Here is a 12,282-nt window from a genome sequence, read left to right as displayed (position 1 = left end):
ATCTTGTTTTTATTAAGATTCCTGTTGTATTAGTAACTTCACACAGAAGTCCTCAAAATAATTGAACTTCATAGCTTCTAGAAAGAGGTTCTGAAGGGTAAATAGTTTCTGGAATTTACAGCCTCCACTTAGTCTCAATTATGGGACATGGACAGAGGAGTCTGCTCTCACTGAGATGCGTTAACATCAGGCTGAAATGGATGAACTGAAGGGGCAAAGCCAAAAGGCATATGAGAAGATGAGAGTTGGAGGCGGGTGCATGTATCTGATATTTTCCCCATATTGTTGTAATCTGGAACCCCAAATATTGGTTTAGTTTAGAGGGCTAGATGTAGGAGGAAAGTAATGGCGTATCCCGTTAAGGCTACTGTAGTGTTGTCATCTAGGAACCCTATCACGGTTTATTGCAGGCTAGTGCATGATATAAGTGTTTACAAAATGTTCTACACTTCTTTCTGAGATTTTTCAAGGGTGTCTAAGAGAGCTAGGCACTCAACTCCCATTGAATTTCAGGCTCCTTGAAAATCGCAACTTCTGCTAAAAACATTATTATGGGCAAAACAGTCGGATAGCTGATATGGGATTCAATAAAGAACTGAAGGAGGGTAATATAATTAGTGTAATTAATGCCAATCAACATGGGTTTATGGAAAATAGGTCTTGTCAATCTCACTTTTTATCTTTGTTTGATGTGAATACATATTTGATTAATAAGTTGCAAAGAGTCCTGTGGCATCTTATAGAGTAACAGACGTATTGGAGCATAAGCTTTCGTGGGTGAATACCCACTTCATCGGATGCGTGGATGTATTCACCCATGAAAGCTTATGCTCCAATACGTCTGTTAGTCTGTAAGGTGCCACAGGACTCTTTGCCACTTTTACAGATCCAGACTAACACTGCTACCCCTCTGATGCTTGATTGATAAAGATAACAGCGTTGATGTAATACAGTTAGACTTCTGTAGGGCTTGGTACTATGACATTTTCATTAAGAAACTACTGACTGATGGTTATGAAAATGCAATTGTAATCATTTTCTATTGAGTGTGTTGATAGTGAGGCCCCTCAGGGATCAGTTTTTGGCCCTATGCTGTTGAGCTTTTTTATCAATGACTTGGAAGAAGACATACAATCATTACTGCTAAAATTTTTCAGATGACACAATGATTGTGGGAATGGTAAAAATGAGGAGAACAGGTCACTGATACAGGGTGGTCTGGATTGTTTGTAAGATGGGTGCACACAAACAATATATATATATATTTCATTATGACCAGATATACGGTCATACAGCTAGGAGCAAAGACTTACAGGCCATACTTACAGAATGGTGGGAAGCAGTAATGGATAATCAGCTGAACATGAGCTCCTAGAGTGATACTGTGTCCAAAAGGGCTAATGCAATTCTTGGTGTATAAATAGGGGACTCTCAAGTAGGAGTAAAGAGGTTATATTACTTTTGTGTTTGGCACAAATGAGATTATACTGAAATATTGTATCCAGTTTTGGTGTGCCTAATTCAAGAAGTGTGTTAAAAAATTGGAGAAGATTCAGAGAAGAGTCCATGAGGATGAGTCCCTGTCGTATGATGATAGATTAGAGGAGCTTAATCTATTTAGTTGACCAAAGAGAAGGTTAAGGGATGACAAATATATGACACGTAGTTTTATGTCCTTTGATTCAAAACTATGGTATGTTCTGAAGTGCTGGCTGCCAAAGGTATGTAGACTTCTAAATGTTGCAACAATTTCGAAATCCAGCTTCTGTCCCTGAAAGATAAACTTCAGGATATTTTTAGACTTCCCCGTGCAGTTGACATCTCAAGTTGTACACCCTTAAGCAGCTATCAGATTGAAACCAATGCCTTTATTAAATAACATTGTTCTGTGCTGTATCAATCATTGCTGAGGATGTCAAAAGGCAACTGCTTTCAACCCCCCTCTATCCCAGAATCATAACTTACCATTTTAACTTTGTAAGACAATTAAAGTCTGTGGTACTGCTAATATGAAAGAGTAGTGCCTTCCCTCAAATAGCTGGCATCTCCCAATAAACTACTCTAAGATAAGCCTTTCTTGAAACAAGCTGCAGTGAAACTCTTCATGAACTTGAGGAATTGGGATGACCATATGGTCTTCCTTACTTGCTAGGACAGTGGTGCACAGAGGAATTTCACAGAGTATCTCTCAACTGGAACTTAAGGCTATTGGATATGCCTTGAAGGAATTTCCCCTTCCTGGAGCCTCAGACGGTCCATGTGGAATATGATAATAGAATCATAGAATATAAGGGTTGGAAGGGACCTCAGGAGGTCATCTAGTCCAACCCCCTGCTCAGAGCAGGACCAGTCCCCAACTAAATCATCCCAGCCAGGACTTTGCCAAGCCTGACCTTAAAAACTCTAAGGAAGGAGATTCCGCCACCTCCCTAGGTAACCCATTCCAGTACTTCACCACCCTCATAGTGAAATTTTTTTCCCCTAACATCCAACCTAAACCTCCTCCACTTCAACTTGCGACCATTACTCCTTTTTTCTGTCATCTGGTACCACTGAGAACAGTCTAGATCCATCCTCTTTGGAACCCCCTTTCAGGTAGTTGAAAGCAGCTATCAAATCTTCATTCCCCTCATTCTTCTCTTCTGCAGACTAAACAATCCCAGTTCCCTCAGCCTCTCCTCATAAGTCGTGTGCTCCAGTCCCCTAATAATTTTTGTTGCCCTCCACTGGACTTTTTCCAATTTTTCCACATCCCTCTTGTAGTGTGGGGCCCCAAACTGGACGCAGTACTCCAGATGAGGCCTCACCAATGTCAAATAGAGGGGAACAATCACGTCCCTCGATCTGCTGGCAGTGCCCCTACTTACACAGCCCAAAATGCCATTAGCCTTCTCGACAACAAGGGCAAACTGTTGACTCATATCCAGCTTCTCGTCCACTGTAACCCCTAATCCCTAGTTTGTAGCGGTGCATGGGATTCTTCCGTCCTAAGTGCAGGACTTGTCCTTGTTGAACCTCATCAGATTTCTTTTGGCCCAATCCTCTAATTTGTCTAGGTCCCTCTGTATCCTATCCCTACCATCCAGTGGATCTACCTCTCCTCCCAGGTTAGTGTTATCTGCAAACTTGCTGAGGGTGGAGTCCACGCCATCCTCCAGATCATTAATGAAGATATTGAACAAAACCAACCGTTGGAGCACTCCGCTTGATACCGGCTGCCAACTAGACATGGAGCCATTGATCACTACCCGTTGAGCTCGATGATCTAGCCAGCTTTCTATCCACTTTATAGTCCATTCATCCAGCCCATACTTCTTTAACTTGCTGGCAAGAATACTGTGGGAGACCATGTCAAAAGCTTTGCTGAAGTCAAGGAATAACACATCCACTGCTTTCCCCTCATCCACAGAGCCAGTTATCTCATCATAGAAGACAATTAGGTTAGTCAGGCATGACTTGCCCTTGGTTAATCCATGCTGACTGTTCCTGATCACTTTCCTCTCCTCTAAGTGCTTCAGAATTGATTCCTTGAGGACCTGCTCCATGATATTTCCAGGGACTGAGGTGAGGCTGACTGGCCTGTAGTTCCCCGGATCCTCCTCCTTCCCTTTTTTAAAGATGGGCACTACATTAGCCTTTTTCCAGTCTTCCGGGACCTCCCCTGATCACCATGAGTTTTCAGAGATAATGGCCAATGTCTCTGCAATCACATCCACCAACTCCTTTAGCACTCTCGGATGCAGTGCGTCCGGCCCCATGGACTTGTGGTTGTCCAGCTTTTCTAAATAGTCCCGAACCACTTCTTTCTTCACAGGGGGCTGGTCGCCTCCTCCCCATGCTGTGCTGCCCAGTGCAGCAGTCTGGGAGCTGACCTTGTTCGTGAAGACAGAGGCAAAAAAAGCATTGAGTACATTAGCTTTTTCCACATCCTCTGTCACTAGGTTGCCTCCCTCATTCAGTAAGGGTCTCACTACTTCTCTTGACTTTCTTCTTGCTGCTAACATACGTGAAGGAACTCTTCTTGTTACTCTTAACATCTCTTGCTAGCTGCAACTCCAAGTGTGATTTGGCCTTCCTGATTTCACTCCTGCATGCATAATATTTTATACTCCTCCCTGGTCATTTGTCCAATCTTCCACTTCTTGTAAGCTTCTTTTTTGTGTTTAAGATCAGCAAGGATTTCACTGTTAAACCAAGCTGGTTGCCTGCCATATTTACTATTCTTTCTACACATCGGGATGGTTTGTTCCTATCATCTCAATAAGGATTCTTTAAAATACAGGCAGCTCTCCTGGACTCCTTTCCATAGGGAGTCCATGGGGAGGCCAATAGGGAGGCCATGGCTTATGTTGCTGTCTTTTGCATTGTAAGCGCCTTACTTTAATCATAGGTAATCAGGACTCTGTAATAAGCTGCAAGGAAGAACATTAGTGTCTACCTCCTACATGCATAGACATACCAAGTGGGTAAGCAGGAAGGATTCCTGCCGAGGAAGATACTACAAGATGTTTTTGTTTTTGCAGGCCTTTAATTCTTTTTTTTTTCTTTTTTTTTTTTAATTTCATTTATTGGTTACCACCACACTCCTGGCATATAAACATGTCTTTATTATTGAAGTTATTTGGAAACCAGGATCTCTTGAGTTCTAATTTGGATGTGAAAATATTTTGAATGATTAATACGATTCAGATTTCTACTCTTGGCTATTCTCACAATCTTTTAGCTAACTTAAATACTTTTGTAAAAAAACAAAATTGCATATCTGATATGAAATAGCAAAATAAAAGTCTAAGGGTTTCTCAGAGTTCAAATAAACTGTAGTAACAGGTTTTCTTTTAATAAAATATTTTATTATGTTTAGAAATATCATTAAAATTAGGTTCCAGGTTCTTTTGAGCAATAAATGAGAGTAGCCAGGTGATTTTATGGTATTTTATCATTTTACTTGAGGTAGGAATTATGCAATTGTGTAGGAATCAGAGAGGTGTGTAAATGTTGAATAAAATCAGTGATCTGTGCATGTATACTGTAGAATCTAAATAGCTTACCAATTTTTACTGGTTCCATGTTAAAAAGTTATTTCCGTGAAATCATATTTATACACATACTGTATCAAATCTGTTCCATAAGTGCTCTGAGTAGTATTCTACATAGACAACTGAGAGTAGAACATGACCCATAAAGTGTTAAAGTGAGATCACCATACTACTTACAAAATCAGGTCTTGCAACTTTCTCTCATGGACAAATCTAGACAAGCTTTTACTGAAGATTTAAAGCGAGAAATTGCTGCCTTTGAATGCTGACTGCATACTGTTTCTGACAAAGGTAAATTGAATTTTTTTAAGCATTTACAAACACGTTTAGAACCCATTACTGTAAATTCAAATGCAATCATTAACAACTTTAACTAGTACTAAATACAGCTGTCAAAGGCAGATTAGTTTAAATTATAGATTAGGCTATCTTAAAATGTACTTATGTATCTTGAAGAAGAGTTCTGTGGAGTTTGAAAGCTTGTCTCTTTCAGTGGGTCACCTCAGAGCCATAGGCACTGAGTTTTTTTTGTTCGTTTGTTTTTTTTCCTTCCTCCCTAGTGGGTGCTCCGCTCTCGCTCCACCTCTTCCCCTGAGACCCCACCCTGCATGCCCACGGCTCACTCCTCTTCACCTCCCCTGGGGCGGTGAACAGCTGATCCGTAGCCAGCCCTGGGGCCAGAGCCACTCTGGCTTGTGGGTGCTGAGCATCCCCTATTCTTTTTCTGTGGGTGCTCGGAGCACGCATGGAGTCGGCACCTATGCTCTGAGCAACATAGCTATGTCCACCTATCTTTTAAGTGTAGATCAGGCCTCAGAAAATTTAAGATGAATTAACTGATGGTGTGAAGTTAATGTTCATAAATTAAATGCACATTAAACTCTTGCATGGACACGCTCATTCAGAAGTAAAGTGGCCTTAATTTGCTGTAGCTTGGAGGAGGTTTAAACTACGGTGACTTCAGGCCACTGTGTCCACATATCTATTCAGGGGACACCATCATAGGGCCTAATCACATCAGCCACACTATCAGAGGCTCATTCACCTGCACATCTACCAATGTGATATATGCCATCATGTGCCAGCAATGCCCCTCTGCCATGTACATTGGTCAAACTGGACAGTCTCTGCGTAAAAGACTAAATGGACACATATCAGACATCAAGAATTATAACATTCAAAAACCAGTTGGAGAACACTTCAATCTCTTTGGTCACTTGATTACAGACCTAAAAGTGGCAATTCTTCAACAAAAAAACTTCAAAAACAGACTCCAACGAGAGACTGCTGAATTGGAATGAATTTGCAAACTGCATACAATTAATTTAGGCTTGAATAAAGACTAGGAGTGGATGGGTCATTACACAAAATAAAACTGTTTCCCTGTGTTTATTCCCCCCCACCACTGTTCCTCAGATGTTCTTGTCAACTGCTGGAAATGGCCCACCTTGATTATCACTACAAAAGGCCCCCCCTCCCCCTGCGCTCTCCTGCTGGTAATAGCTCTCCTTACCTGATCACTCTCATCACAGTGTGTATGGCAACACCTGTTGTTTCATGTTCCCTATGTATATAAATCTCCCCACTGTATTTTCCACTGAATGCATCTGATGAAGTGAGCTGTAGCTCACGAAAGTTTATGCTCAAATAAATTGGTTAGTTTCTAAGGTGCCACAAGTACTCCTTTTCTTTTTGCGGATGCAGACTAACACGGCTGCTACTCTGAAACCTGCTGAATAGTGTGTCTATTGTGTGTGGCATTAATTGATGCACAATGAACTTCACACCATGAGTTAATTCATTTTAATGTACCTGACTGTCCCCGTATAGACAAGCCCTAATATGTTTTAAAAGTCTACTGTAGGCAGAGCAGGTGGATGAGGTAATATCTTTTATTGGACCAACTTCTGTTGGTGAGAGAGACAAGCTTTCGAGCCACACAGAGCTCCTCTTCAGGCTGGGAAAGGTACTCTGAGCGTCACAGCTAAATGCAAGATGTAACAGATTGTTTAGAATAAGTAATTAGCACATATTGTAAGGGACTATTCTAGGTAGAGTATCCGGTAACACCTCTGCAGTCATAGGACAAAAAGAGGGAGATAGGCCATGTTTCCATTCACACTTACGTTGGCAAAACTTGTGTCGCTCCGGGGTGTGAAAAAAAACTCCCCTGACCGACATATGTTTTGCCGGCATAAATGCTCGTGTGCATAGTGCTATGTCAGCAGGAGATGCTTTCCTGCTGACATAGCTATCGCCACTCGTTGAGCTGGTTTTATTATGTTGCTGGGAGAGCTTTCTCCTATCGGCATAACGTGGCTGCGTGAGCAATCTTCCAGCGGCACAGCTGTATTGGTACAGTTGTGCGACTGTAAGCTTGTAAATGTAGACATGACCTTAGTGCGTTACAGATTGTTGTAATAAGCCATAAATCCAGTGACTCTGTTCAATGATTTTCAGTGTCTAGCGGAGATATAAATTTAAGCTCCTAGGCTCATCTTTTGAATGTACTGTGCAGGTTTCCTTTGAGGATGGGGATTGATAGGTCAGATATAGACTGATTGGCTTTGTGAAAAGTGTTCACCCACAGGTGAGTGGTTTTTGTCTTTTATCATTTTCATTTGAGAGCATAGTGATAGTCTGGCTTCACCCACATAGTTGTTATTGGAGCATTTAATATACTGGATGAGGTGTACCACATGTTGTTGTAATAGGCATGTCTAGGATCCATGAATCTTGACAGGTGATCATTGTAGCAATGGAGATATGTCTGCAGGTTTTGCATCTGTTGTTCTATCAGGATCTGGTGCTGCTTTGAGTTGGTGTGTCCTGGTCTGTGGGGAGCTTGCTTCTGATGATGAGCTTGGAGAAGTTGGGGGGGTGGTTTGAATGCCAGAAGTGGGGTGTTTGGGAAAGATTTTTTTCAGGATAGTGTCCCCATTGCGTTTGAGTTGTAGTTGTTTGATGATACTCCATATGGGTTCCAGTCTGGGGTGGTAGGTGACAACTAGGGGTGTGTGGTCAGATGGAGTTTTATTTCTGTATAGAAGCAGGTTCTTTCAGGTTGTCTGGGTGGCCTGTTCCATGATGCGATCTACTTCTCTGATGGAGTGTCCTCTTTTTGTAAAGGTGGTTTTAAATGTGTTAAGGTGTATATACCGGACTTCCTCTACAGAGCATATTCTGTGGTAGCTGAGTGCCTGGTTATGGATAACAGATTTCTTGGTGTGTTTGGGATGGTTACAGAATCTATGAAGGTAGATGCGGTGATATGTGGGTTTCTTGTATATGGTTCTCTGGATTCCATTGTTCCAGATGATTGTCCAGGAAGTTGATGCTAGTGTGGAAGTGTTCCAGAGAGAGTTTAATGGGTAAGTGGTTGTGGTTGAAGTTGTGGTGGAAATCTATGAGGGAGTTTAATCTCCAGAGGATGAAAACATTGTCCAAGTGTCTCAGGTATATCATTGATTTAGTGGTGCAATTGATATGGCTTATTACAACAAACCTGCTAACTCCGTCTTTTTGTCATATGACTGTAGAGGTGTTAACTGGCCATTCTACCTTGAAGAGTCCCTTAAAATATGTGCTAACTACTTATGCTAAACAATCTGTTGCACCTTGCATTTAGTTGTCTCTCTCACCAACAGACGATGGTCCAGTAAAAAATATTACCTCACTCACCTTGTCTCTGTGGCAATGACACGGCTACAACTACACTGCATAGTGTGGACAAGGCACTCTGTCTATAACACATGCTAAATCAGTTGAGTTAAAGCCTTCTATCACCTATCACAAGCACTAAAGTCAGTTAACTGGAGGAGTTCTTTTAATGTTTGTTTGGAAATCATACTATTCTTCCTTAAGGGCATGTCAACACTACAAAATTTAAGTAGACCTAACTTACATCGGCATATAGCTGTGCAGTAATTACATTGCTTGAGTGTGTCTACACTTTGCTTCTTGTGTCAGTGGTGCGCGTCCTCACCAGAGCACTTGCACTGATTGAACTGTCAGTGTGGGGCATTGTGGGACAGCTTCTCAACATCAGCAACAGTCAATGTAAGCTACGCAGTGTCTACACTGACACTGCTTCAACCGAACTACATCGACATTGACTCGACACCTCTTGTGGAGGTGCAGTTATTAAGTAGGTGTAGTGGGCAGTTACATCAGTGGGAGAGAAATTTTAATGTAGACACTTAGAGAGTTAGGTCTATGTAAGCTGCGTTGCATTGACCTAACTTTGTAGTGTAGACCAGGGCTAAGAAATGTTACTTTACAGTTTTTAACTGCCTAATTACTGAATGGGAAGTAAATGACACACTCTTAAAGGCGCTTGTGAAGATTCTGTTCATTTCCATTGATGCCTTTCAAATATAGCAAAAAAGGAACACCATTAATGTTTGAATTAAGATGCAAACAGATATGCTAAGGTAACAGACTAGACCTAAAAATATATTCTGAGAAGTAATCTGATTACTTTTTGCCTGAAAAGTACACCTATATTCATTTGTTATTTTTATTACCTTTTTGGCAGTCTTTGTTGTTTATGTTCTGAGTAATGGTGCTGAAGTCATAGTATTCAGTATAACCAAAGTTTCACCATGCAATATGTATGAGTAAAACAAAAGGAATCTAAAAACAGTCATTGATCTGTTACTTTCATAAGAGTTCAATAAGTACTATGTAGTGGATTATATTTAGTACACAGTTTTCAATCATGTAGATTCCATTTTAAAAGTAACTTTACAATTATGAATTATTGTAAAATGCCAGATTTGAATGTGGAATAGTTGCTAGACTGTCATGCAGAATACTTTCTTATAAGTTAGCATAAAATATTTTATGCACCTTCATGAATAGCATCATCCCAAATGCTAGAGTGCCTAGGTGGTGCTGTTGAATGAGTTTGAAGGAGATTCACAGATGCTGCTTGGATTATATTATTATGCTTTACAAATTCAAAGGGAGAGATTTATTTTTATATAACTTCAAAAGAAATGTTTTTTCAGTGATGCATGAAAAGAAAAGCAATGATTAAAAATCTATTTTGATTAACATTAGCATAATAAAATGACAGGCTTTGAAAATTCGAAATTACTACTAACTGAATTTTTTTTAAAAAAAAAATGGGACCAAGTCCTCAGCTGGTGAAGCTAATGGAGCTGTACTAATTTATACCACTCAATATTATTGATCTAGTCCTTAAATATTATAGAAAGGACTTCATTTAAAAAATGCAATTAAAGTTTTAAAGGTGACTGAAAGTTTTTGTGGGTTTTTGTTTTTTGGTTTTGCTTTTTAATTTGGCCTCTGCCCTATTTTTTGTTTCTTTATGATGTACACATCCTGAAAGGAGATATGTAAGTGTTTTTTCCCGCACTGATTGTCCCTTATTTGGGAAATACCATAAATGAATGGTCTGAACTTTTCTGGTCTTGTTAGAAGACCACTAGGGGGTAAAAATGTGAGCATTTAATAAGTTAATTAAAAGGACAAGGATTTTTGAATAATCAATAAGGACTTCCCCTATTTAAAATGTTAGTTGTTTGAATGGATGCTAACAAAAAAGAATGAACAGAAAAAGTTCAGTCTGACTAAAAATTGCTTCCATCTCTTAACTTCTGCTCAGCTCAGGGTAAAGAGCAAATATATGTGTACTGTAACACATGTTCGGGGAATGTCCACCCACTAGCTTTTACAAAAGTTTTAACTACCTTAAATTAATTGGGAATTCAAGGTAAGAAGTGTTGCGTAGACAAACCCACATTGTCATCATGGTTGCCCACTCATCCTAGGGCCCTACGCTATGTCAACACTGCAAAATTTGATGTGAAATCCTGTTGGAGACAGGTAATGGCTCTCTCAGCATAGCTAGTTGAGATAAATACTTTTACTTCGACATAGTGTGTTGGGAGGTATAAGTTGTACCTTAACTAGCTACACTGAGGTAAAAACTACCTGTACTTTGTCTCCACTAGGATTTTACATCAAGATGGCTAACTCAATGTAAAAACATCTTTTTGTTTCCCCCAGTAAAGACATATAGAGTCCAGCCTGAATTTCTATTGTAAAAAAAAAAGGTGGGAAAAAAAGAGAACCTCTCAGATCTTCTTTATACGTCATAGAGGGACAAAAAAGGATACAACTTTTTTTTTAACCTTTGAAGGTTACCTTTAAGAATATAAGGATCAGATCTTAAAAACATGTACACACAAGTAACTTTGTAAGCAGTCCTGTTGAACTCAGTGTGACTACAGACATTGAGAAGCATGTTGCCCAATAAATATTTTTGGGATCAGGCTATAAGACGTTAGTTCAATAGCTTGGGAGAAGTTTGTTAGGGGGGAGGCAGCAGCTGTTGGAAAATAACTGCTGACTCATTTATACTGTCTCTCCCACATGTCACCTGGGGCTGATTGATTTTCTGGGCCAAAATGCAAAGACTGATCAGCACTTTCAGTATTGTATGTTACTCAGAAAAGTTTCTCTCTGTATTGTCATGAAATTTATGTAACTCATCTCTTTCTCTCTCTTTTATTGTAGTCTGCAACTGTGTCTGATGGAGGTAAGCTAAAATTTGTTGACACTTTTATTAGTATTCAGAAAATCAAAGTTCCCACATTAAATAGTGTGGTAAAGTGTGATAAATTAAATGTCATATGACAAGAAGTGTTTGCTTGATAGACATGATGGGCCCATCTTGCAATCCTTCATGATACACTGACTTCAGTAGGAATTGTGCCTATGAAAATCCTGAAGGATCAGGCCTCATGTTTTTCAGGTCATATTCCTTTGTTTACCTACATAAATTCTTTGTGGCATATGGATTTAAATACACACATGTTATTACAATTAGAATTCTTCATTTGTGATTTATTTAAAAAGTTGATCTCGTGGGATATTATAAAATTGGTAATTGATAAAAACTCTCTCATTTTTTAAATATCCTTTATGTCCTGTATATTCTTTTACCATTGCATTTTTCATCAGCAGCATTTCATTTTACATGTTAAAACAAGTTTTTTACTGTTTTGTCTTGCAGAGACGGCTTCTAGCTCATAGGTTAGGTGTGATCTCAGAGCTCTTGTTGGGGCTAAAAGGAGTGTCTTTTTATAATGAAGTAGTGCTTTCGTGTTGGATAAATAAGATGGCATCCTTAAAACCTGAATAAATGTAACCCAGCCTGAAGTTCTTGCTGTTCTGGGATAACTGTTGGGTAGAGTCACTGTCTATGCTACATTTT

General features: G+C 39.7%; 1 protein-coding gene across 8 annotated transcripts in view; it reads left to right on the top strand.

Annotated features, from left to right (window-relative positions):
• RGS12 (regulator of G protein signaling 12) overlaps nucleotides 1–12,282 on the top strand; it is a 181,772-nt gene that overhangs the window by 81,346 nt on the left and 88,144 nt on the right. For all 8 annotated transcript variants that reach the window (XM_073342641.1, XM_073342637.1, XM_073342638.1 and 5 more), the window contains one exon: nucleotides 11,583–11,604. In XM_073342641.1, coding sequence (XP_073198742.1) covers nucleotides 11,583–11,604 — 22 coding nt within the window. The remainder of the gene's footprint in view (nucleotides 1–11,582; nucleotides 11,605–12,282) is intronic.

This window comes from Lepidochelys kempii, chromosome 4 (genome assembly GCF_965140265.1).
Source record: "Lepidochelys kempii isolate rLepKem1 chromosome 4, rLepKem1.hap2, whole genome shotgun sequence".
NCBI classification, from domain to species: domain Eukaryota; kingdom Metazoa; phylum Chordata; order Testudines; family Cheloniidae; genus Lepidochelys; species Lepidochelys kempii.
The sequence above is the reverse complement of the archived record's forward strand: the minus strand, read 5'-3'. Positions and strand labels throughout refer to the sequence as shown.